This window comes from Eschrichtius robustus, chromosome 3 (genome assembly GCF_028021215.1).
Source record: "Eschrichtius robustus isolate mEscRob2 chromosome 3, mEscRob2.pri, whole genome shotgun sequence".
Classification (NCBI taxonomy): Eukaryota; Metazoa; Chordata; class Mammalia; order Artiodactyla; family Eschrichtiidae; genus Eschrichtius; species Eschrichtius robustus.
In genome coordinates this window covers 137952970-137963519 of record NC_090826.1, presented here as the reverse complement: position 1 = coordinate 137963519, position 10550 = coordinate 137952970, and the positions used below count along the sequence as shown (strand labels likewise).

The window sequence follows — 10550 nt, the reverse complement described above, 5'->3', positions numbered from 1 at the left end:
CCCTCCCTAATTTACTGATCTTTACTATTTAGAAAAAACTTGTCTGCCAGTCAAGTCAGAAAGCTTGGACAGCTTTACAAGCATTACTGCATACTTACGGGTGAGACTAAAACAACGTCAAGAAACTGTTAGATATTTTTCCAATACTGAGATTCAACAGCTTCAGAATGGAATCCACAGGGGTTTGGCTAGTTCATACTGCCAATTCCAGTGTGTGTGTGTGTCTTTAACTCATCTTTGCAACTAACAACTTTATTACCAATCTTCCAGAACAATTTTCTTCTAGAAATATGTTCTGCTTAGAGCTGACCTTCCCTTAATTCATTTGTGAACTAAAAATTTTAGAGAAATCTCTTGAGACTTTTGCTCAACCAATCAAAACTGAAGATAATTATCTGAACAACTCAAATCCATCAACACGACCAATGTTTTTACTCTGCCACATCTCAAAATAAAACTTCTGGTGAAAGAAGGTAAGAGAACATCAAACCCTGATGTTATTCTTTGCTTTACCTATGGTCATTTCAGAATGGCTTTAAAGTCCCTCTCCACCAACCCCAGAACCAGAAAAATCTGCTGTAAGATTTCTGGGTGAAATTAGGCATCTAATTGTTTCATCAAATCTTAACTGAATAAAATTTTACTAGGGCATTCCATTTATTTGCAGAACTACAGCATTTCACTTAAACATCCAAAACCCTATTAAAGACAAGTCTTAGAGAATTTTCACAGAAGAGGAATATTATTAAAGCTAGAATCATGTGAAAGTCAACAAACTAGAAAACTGTGCTGAATGCTAACTGCCATGGCCACAGGGTCCATTGTGCTCTCCTTTATAGAGGTGATATAGCTCTGCTCTGAAGTTCCTGGAAAGCTTGAGAATGACTTAGGCAACTGAGTTCCTTGGGATCAAGGAATAAGAAGCAGTATTATATCATAGCTAAGCATAGGTCCTAAAGGCAGAACTGCTTGGGTTTGTGGCCCAAATCTACCATGTACATGTGTTCCCTGGGGCAATTTATTTATTCCTGCCTCAGTTTTGTTATCTATAAAATGGAGATAACAACAGTACCTAGAACTCACGTAGTTACTGTGAAAATCAAAGGAGGTAATACATGTGGTAAAACATTTAGAATAATGCCTGACACTAGTAAGTACTCAGTAGCCTTTAACTACCAGATTACTACTGCTCATCTATGTACTTTCTGCATTACCTATCATGGTGCCTTGCACAGAGTGAGTAATAAATGTACTAAAAAACAATATATCCAAATTTTCAGGTGCAAACTTACACTGATCCATGATCTTCATTTGCAAACCTAACAGAGCTATGCCAGCTGTTATGGCAGGTAGTTAAGAGAATGGGCCATAAGAAAAATTAAGGTAAGAATAGCCACAGTAAGGGATTTCAGCCTAACGAGAATCTTGTGAGAGATTAGATAAGTCACATGTATGGTAGGCAAGGTCCGATAGCTAGCTACTTTACAGGTTACCAAGGAATAAGGTGTGGTTGCTTGACCTTCAGTAAGATTGAGCTATAACCTTGCAGCTGGTTTATAGAAGGATTATTTATGCTTAGCTATTTTTAATAAATGAAATGAAGCTTATCCTAAGAATGACTTAAGACTCTATTCTCCACTCAATGGGATACCATCAATGTCAAGGAAACTTGGCATCTCTGAAGTAGACTTTTAAAACATGAGATATTGGATAAGGCCACTATTAGAAACCATCCTGAAATTTAGTAGATATGAACTAACAAGCTCATCCTCAGGCTCCAAGCCTGGTTGAGTAAAAAGATCAAATTTTCAGTCTAATATTCACTTGACTCTATGAGTCATGATACAGGAGTGCTAATTCTTCTAGCATTATATTTCTTAGGACTCCTACTGGTAATAATATAATAAGCCTGTAAAAACTTCCACAGTCATGAAAATGTTTCAAATTACTTGTAAACCTTTACTAATGTGATATGATTTTTATATACTTAAATTAATCAATGGTAAGTTAAAAATTATTACATCCTAACAATTTTTTAGTCTTTTATTTTAGTGTCTGAGAAAATAGCTAAGTAAGAAAAGAATGACTCCACTTACGATGATGCCATGACCCCTCCTCAAAAAAGCCATCTAAAAATAAGCTCAGTTTTCAATTTTATCAGTGGGGTCAATAGTTATTACATCGTAATTCTATAGATAATTACAGGAAAGACTGAAGAATGAACTCAAAATTAAAACTAAAGACAGATTTCCAAAATATTAATATAATTCCACAATGCTTTCTTTGAACTATAAATGAAATGGTTATAATGCATATCTTTATAGCAAGTGAATTTAACCTCCCTTGTCCCAGTTTCTTCACTTATATGAATAATATCACATACCTTATAAATTGTTGTTAAGAATTAGATAATTTATGTAAAGTATACAGTGTTAGGCACAGAGGATTAAGTTGCAAATAAATGTTACTTATTAAGATTTTTATTATTAGTCTCCTGTTAAGGTTTGCTAAAAAATTTACAAAATGCATTACTGAAATATCAGCTGTTGGAAACACTACTGGCAAAGCTGTTGGAACTGGGGGAACCTGATTCTGTTTATCATTAAAATGCAGATCTGTATAGCTTCTACACATGATATTTTTTAAAGATATAAGGCTCTTAAGAGAAAAACTATGAAAATGGGAAAGAAATCAATGTAACCCCATCCCCAGCCCTTTTATATCACAAGTCTTTGAGTGGTCTAAAGTAAACTTCAGAAAATATACCATTAAAGAATGTTAGAAGAATTTTAAATATATAAAAAAGAATGAGGGTAAAAGGGGATATAAATGAGGTAATGGAAAATGGGAATGTAATTTTGGCTAAAGAGAAAGCTAGGGCTAGCTGCCATTTGGTCAGAGCTCATTCTCAAGATTCAAAAGAAAATGACTGAACATGCTTTATTGCTGTTTTAGAATTCAATATGTAATCTTAATGAGAAGAATAAGGTAAAGTAATTCATGGTGTGTATTATATACAAATTAAACCAAAGAAAGGAAAATGGAATAAAACTCTTAAAATATGAAAAGCCAATGACATTTTTTGACTATTAGGCATTTTTGAGATCAGTGTCAGAGACTTCTATACATTTAACCAAGTAAAATTCTACCAAAGGGGCAGGAAAACAATCTCATTAATTCCCAGAGAGCTGCAGAAAGCTTTGGACTTTGTTGAAATTATCTGAATAGAAATGTGAATAAAAAGCTACTATTTTTGAAAATATTTATACACAGATTAGCAAACATTTCTCAAACTAACGTAAAACTAAAGAACTATATTCTACTAAGAGATCAACATAGGTTAAAAACTAGTGAAACATAAAAGAGGATCAGATAAAATCTGAATGGCCTTGTAAGTTTAGGCATGTTTTAAACATCTCATTAGCTGTGATGAGGACACCACTATCAAGGCCTGGTAATGTTATGTACCTCTTCCATGACACAGGATATAGGAGAGATTATTCACAAGGTAATGACATCAACTTGAGCCTTTGGTATTAAAGAGATGTTAAGTTCCACAAAGGAAGGAACAAAGTCCATTTCGATCCCTGCTCTACATCTATCACCAAGAATAGTGCTAAGCAAACACTGGATGGCCAGCTGATGCACCAAAAGAAAACTGGGGGTGGGTAGGGAGTTGTATAAAAAAGTGCACACAAATAAATGTATTGCATTTAAAACAAATGAAGTTGCTGGAACAATGGGAAGAGCCAGAAAGGGATCATTTAATTAATTAAGTCAACCAATAAGTGTTAAATACTAAGTGCCTGCTTTTATCCTAGATGCTAAACATAGAGCCCTGGACCAAGACAAATTCAGGGCTTATACACTGCTGAGGGAAAGAGATTAATGAAAACAAAATGGTGCTTGTCAGAGGACAGGGGATGAGAGGGGCACTATATCCCATATTACAGATGGATATAAGGACAGCTTTTCTCTTCTTAAAAAAAAAAAAAAAAAAAAAAAAAAGGCCTATTATGAAAATCTTTAAGTTGGGGCAGGGGACTTTCTCTACAAGAGACAGAGTCATACGTAGACACATCAAAACAGTGTACTCATGTCCTACAGAAGGGCAGGAGAGTTTAAAAAAACTTCTCTGTAACATTCTGCTTCTACTTAATAGAAAGCAATGTATAGAACTGCAACAACTTATTTCCATAGTTTTAAAAACATATGCTTTCCTTCTCAGAAAACCACCTAAGCTGGTTGAGCTACTGCATCTTCCCAAAATTACATAAATAAAGTAGAAATGAGGTTAGAAAATGCACATGAAAGAATATTTATCATGTTTCATACAACTGAATTATTTTTGCACAATGTTCTTTTTCTCTCTCTCCAGCAAAGCAAAACTTCCCATGCCAAATTCTTCAATAAGCTCCTTAAGATTGTTCTCCAATGACAAGAACAAATGAGTGCTGTTAATGATTTTCAGATTTAAAGCAATAATTCTCATATAAAACAATTTTTTCCTTGAGATTTGCCAAACTATTTCTCTCCAGAAAAACTGTATCCTTAGTCTAAGAACTTTTCACTATATTGTCCAGGCTGACTAATTTTTACCTTGAATGCAAACCAACAGAAGAGACAATTTTTCAAGGGATGATGAGCTGAAAGCCAAGAAAACATTTTCTACTTCTTATAATTTAATCCACATTGAATTATAAATAAACCTGGCAGTATCAAAATAAGAGTTTCGTCAGCATACAAACCTCCATATTCTTTTTTAAGCTTCACAAAGAATGGCTGGTTCTGATCATAATTCTTAGGGGCAAAAGCACCATTAGTTTGGATCACGTCTCTCATGTTAAGAAATAGATAATTAGCCTTCACCTTTTCTCTGTGCACTGTAGATAGATTCTTTTGGTTGATACATTTGTTCCAAAAGAACCTTTGCAGACATAATGGATAAAGGGTAGCATTATGCAAATTCTGTATATTTGAAGAGAGAGAGTTAAATAGAAGCTACCAATATGAATAATGAGCATTATCTTTCAAATGTCTTCGGGACAGGTTCTCTCCTATCAAATGTACAGCATCTTGTAAATGTTGACACTTTTGGCATCTATCTGCACTGGGCCTAGTTTAATATGACTGGGAAAAAATTCTGAAATAAAGAAAAGTTAAATCTAAAAACCACAATCCTAATTCATTTTAAATTAGAACAAAATATGAACAATGTAAATATTAACAGGATATAAACTATTGTAAAATCTTCATTCTTCAACACACTTCGGTATTGAAGATTAGGAATGAGAACATGAACCAGCTTCTATGACATAAATAAATCAAGCAGTCAAAAAGTTGTATGAAGTTGAAAATGCCTCACATTTTCTTAGGAAAAGCATGTATGTTTTGATAGATGGAATGAATACATTTACTCTCAAACTTTGCGATAAAACGAAACTGTCACTACATTAAAAAGACGATTTTCATGCTGGAAATGAACTAAACTGAGTCACAATAACTTGTCTGACAAACGTTTCAGTGTTTCACTTCCCCTTCCCAAGTCTACCAAATGTTTGTGTCAAATGTTCCACAATCATCTCACATTCTCAGATGCTTCTTCACAAACTGGTATAGGGATGAATAATTATATGAAGAATCCAATGTATAAAATTATGTAGATGCTAAAGTGTATGTTCTCTATTTTAACTTAAGTTTTTGCCATTCCCCCCACCCCTTTTGGCTTCTAATTCTTGAATAACCCTCAGAAACATGCATCTTGCTTCAACAGAGAATATAAGAAGTGGAGGAGGGGAAATCCAGTAAAAAAAACAAAAACAAAAACCCCAGGTTTCTAGGGTGGTGGAGCAGTGCAGATAATGCAACACTGTGATCACTAGTAGACTAAGCCAGGAAATAAGAGGGGGATCAGGTATGGAAGAAGGGGGAAAATGATGAATTTACTTCTGAACATGCTAATTTAAGAGTTACCCATACATATCTCATTCAATCAGTATTTGAGTATTTGAGTACCTAAAATGTTACCAGGCTGCAGGAATTACAAAGACAATTAGATGTACAGGTCTAGTCTAAGATTTGGGAGTCATCAGGCGATATACAGAAAAAAACTGCATGAGACTACTCCAAGTGAGTGTATAGAGGAAGAAAAGAAGTGGACTGAGACCTTTATAAGAACAGATTTAAGAGAAAGGCAGAGAAAGAGAAGTCGATAAAACAAAAGCCAGAAATGTAGAAGGCAAATCAAGAAAGACTGGTGCTACAAGTGGAGAATTTCAATAAGCAGACATAACTAGCATCAACCTCTCACAAAATTACAGATAATAGTGAGAAGGGAGATTCTGGGTCATGAGAATATATAAAGTGAAAAAGAACTGAATTGAGGAGTCAATGGAGACCAAACTGAAGACACAGGAAAGATCATGGTTCTATTATTTTCTCCAAACCAACTTCTGCACCTCAATATTTGCCTCATTTGCTTTAACCCACAGGAACAATTACTCTGTTTTAGGTACCAGTGCTGGGAGAAAACAGGTATATTCTTTAATGGAAAACCTTTCCAGATCCCACTATTTCAACGATTTCCCACCCCGCCCCTGTACGTGCACGAGAGTATGCTTATGTGCACATGCACAGACGACTTCAAATCTTGTACTGAAGTCTCCACTGTGAATAAATATAAAACAAAGACCTCTGAACTAGACATCAGAGCACAAGGATTTATACTGTCATTTTCTCATTTTCAATAGGGAATAATCTCTTTTTCTAAAAAATACAAATTATGAAATTTGAGAAAAACATTTCGATGAGAAAAAAATACAATCATAGAATCAGTAAATTTTAGAATGAGAGTTTAGCAGCTATAATTGGAAAGATGCTAGATCAGAACTTCAGATCTGTCATTAACTAGGTTTTAGGATTATGAGCCAGCTCTTTTACCTTTCTGGACTTCGGTTTTCTCAATTGTAATATAAGTGAATTAGATACAAGAGACCACTGTGGTCCCAGCCAGCCTTAAGAAGAACATGATTCTGGTCCTATGTGTGCTACTTCTAGGTAAAGAAAACAAGGCTTAAAGAAGACAATTCAATGACTTGAAAAGTTAGTATGGTAGAGCCATTTTGGAATTTATGGTTCCCAGTTCTCAGTCTAATGTTCTTTATGCTATAAAAAGTTTATGTTTTTATGGAGTATGAAGACATTGATGACTTTTTAAAATCCTCTATTCTTCCTCTCCCCAAATTACATCTTTCAAGAATGGGCACAGCCAAGGTGACAAGTGGTAAAAAGTGGAGCACATGCAGAATGTCTTTCCTAATATCCAGCTTCCAGCCTCTCTGATTGAGTCATGCTTATCATGGCCCTGAACTATTTATCAAAGAAACAGACAAATGGTATGTAGTGGCCACTATCTATACAATGCATAGGAGTATTCTGCCTTCAACACAGGGTGTACAACATTCCCCATTCCCACTGGAATTCTAGAATGTCCCACAATGGTCTAATGAGTTCAAGTCTTCTCTGACAAACTAAGGCTGATGCCGTAGAGCAGCTGAATGACAGTGTTATCAACTGTCTTTGTCCCTACTTTGTGTTCCGGTCACTGGTATTGTAAAGACTTCAAAGTTTACACTGTAGAGTCTCCTAAACAAGTAACAGGTTTTTCCATTATTTTCAAAAATAGTTACGGTGAAATCCAGTATGAGTCGTTACATAAAAGACAAAGTGGAGATAGGGGAGCAAAGTGGATACTGGGACAAAGCAAATGTTATCATTTGATTACTCTCTACATGGGATCAAACCAATTTATTTTAATGCATATACTAGGTATATATAATATAAAGTATTTTCTGTATTTAAATTTACATATACATTTAAAAAGGCATAGTTTCAGTCTTTTTTATTCAACTACCTAATAAGGCATTACTATTCATATTTTGTTGAACATAATCTTATAATGTTATTAGGTTCAATATTTCTTGGAATTCATCAACACTGTAAAATATACAGTAAAGAGATACATTCTTAGGCAAATAATATGTCAAATACAGATTTGTCTGTCTCAGCACTGAGCTAAATTTCCACAGCTAAACGGCTAATTTCTTCCAGGAAAACAGTAACACCAATATTCATTGAGACTGCTTTTCATAATTCACTGTAAAATATCTGCCAACTACATAAAGCAAGAACTCACGATGTTGAAAATAAATTCATTAAACCTTTTGATCAATTTCTTTAGTTAATGTTAAATATTTTTACAGCATTAAACTTTACTGCAAACTACTGGTTCATTCTTTAAAAGCATTACTAAAATAGGTAAAACATATTGCTTTACCATATGGTCCATCTCTAAGAAGAAATGAAAATACACTCCAGGTAATAAGCTAACACATTCCTCTAGTCTATTTTTTCAACTTAACAATCCTTTAATTTCTTTAAAGGATACACAAACTTTTAAAATATATTGAATTTTATATAAACTACTGATTAAGGCAGAGCAACAACCAGGCATAATGAACACACATGATGTAACTCACCTAAATAGGGAATGCAAGGTGTCATCTTTAAGCTACTTATATAGTCTCTGAGTCTTTTGTAGTTATCTTCTTTACTCATTACATATTCTAATTTTTCAAAGGTAGTTTTGTCTTTTCGACTTAATAACTAAAAAACAAACAGAAAAGCCTAAGTTATTTCCGAATCCAATTTTATTATAGCAAAGACTTGGAGTTATATTTACTATAAATTTGAATTTTAATTTCAAAGTTATATCTTCTTTAATTATATTTTGGTAGTATATAAATAAAACAAAATCAAACATGTCTATTAATATAATAAACCCAAATTCATTATTTTTAAAATACAATATACTTTGTATGTACATAAAATAATTAACTTACTAAGTAGTAAATTATAATACATTATTTCTTGTCTTTACTATTTTAAATGGCTAAACAATTTTTATTAATCATTTTCCTAATTTAAAATAATTATGTATTCATATTCAGCTCAAATGCCCAAATATTTTCATGCATTGTCCCCTGCCTCTTCAAAGATAAAGATAATTCTTACATAATCATTAAGAAATAAATACTGCATTTCGTAATTTAAGTAATAATTTTCCTTGATAAATCTAATCATGGCTAGTCCTACCAGTAACTATGAAACTATGATTTAGGGCTTCCCTCGTGGCACGGTGGTTAAGAATCCGCCTGCCAATGCAGGGGACACGGGTTCGAGCCCTGGTCCGAGAAGATCCCACATACCACGGAGCAACTAAGCCCGTGTGCCACAACTACTGAGCCCATGTGCCACAACTACTGAGCCTGTGCTCTAGAGCCCGTGCTCTGCAACAAGAGAAGCCACAGCATGAGAAGCCCGTGCACCGCAATGAAGAGTAGCCCTCGCTCTCCGCAACTAGAGAAAGCCCACGCACAGCAACGAAGACCCAATGCAGACAAAAATAAATAAATAAAATAAATAAATTTAAAAAAGAAAAACAACTATGATTTACATGTTTGGATTTTTGACAAGACATATTTTTCTTTGATCCCTTTGATCAGTGCTATATTGCATACAGTTGATCAATCAACTGCAGCTGTTTTAGGAGGCTTGACGAGGAGATTTGTAGTGGGTGCCCTTTGAGAAAAAATGGAGCTATCAAGGGGAATAAAAGAACAAGCAGGTCAGTCACCCAAAGGCATTAACTAAAAGATTCAGAAAATATGTATTTTTAAGTATTCCAAAGACTCTGGAAAAAATTTTTTCTCTTTAAATATGTGAAGTTACTATTTCATTATGATGTAATCAGATTTCACTTTGTATCATAAAATATTTATGTTATTTTATAGTAGGCAAAACACTTCCACCAATAAAATTCTAATTCTCCTATGAGGTTAACAGAAAAGTCAGAGGATTGATTTAAAGTTGAGGTGACTGAGATTCAAAGGAGAAGCAGAACATATCAACACTCATCAGTCATCCACTCACAAAGACTAGGTCCTGTTTTTCAGGGTCTCAGTCTGGTCCTGGAGACAGAAAATTCTAACACCTGCTCTTTCTAGTATTACAAGTAGTACAGTTGGTATTGATGTTGGAATCTATTTTTCACAGGCTCCAAGATGCAGATTATCGTTGGATAATCTTTATCAAAAAAATGTCTGACCCATATCCCTCTCTCTTTAAAACACAAGAGTTCAAGGAGTTCTTTGCTTGAATGTTTTAGGTAGATTTTCCAGGGTCTGAAACACTGGTTTCACAACTTTCTGTGGCCCAGCTTCAACACACTTGATCGGCATTTTCAAGATTAGGTGCAACTCCCTGCTGAGTGACCTGTAAATCCAAACATCCTTTTCTCTCCCACATAACAAAGCATTTAAATATGCAAAATATACTGACATGACATAGCAGGGATAAAAAGAAACTTATTCTTTTTTTCCAAAGTCAATCATTCTAAAACTCTTGTACAGTATCAGGAGAAACAAATTACTTGGAACTCATAACTGCTCTTGACACATCTGAAACACAAAACTAAAGAACCACACAGTCTA

The 10550-nt window shown here is 34.2% G+C and overlaps 1 protein-coding gene across 2 annotated transcripts in view; it reads right to left on the bottom strand.

Moving 5' to 3' along the window:
- The window catches only part of RALGPS2 (Ral GEF with PH domain and SH3 binding motif 2), a 163083-nt gene that overhangs the window by 67780 nt on the left and 84753 nt on the right, over positions 1 to 10550 (bottom strand). For both annotated transcript variants that reach the window (XM_068541309.1, XM_068541310.1), the window contains exon 8: positions 8538 to 8664. In XM_068541309.1, coding sequence (XP_068397410.1) covers positions 8538 to 8664 — 127 coding nt within the window. The remainder of the gene's footprint in view (positions 1 to 8537; positions 8665 to 10550) is intronic.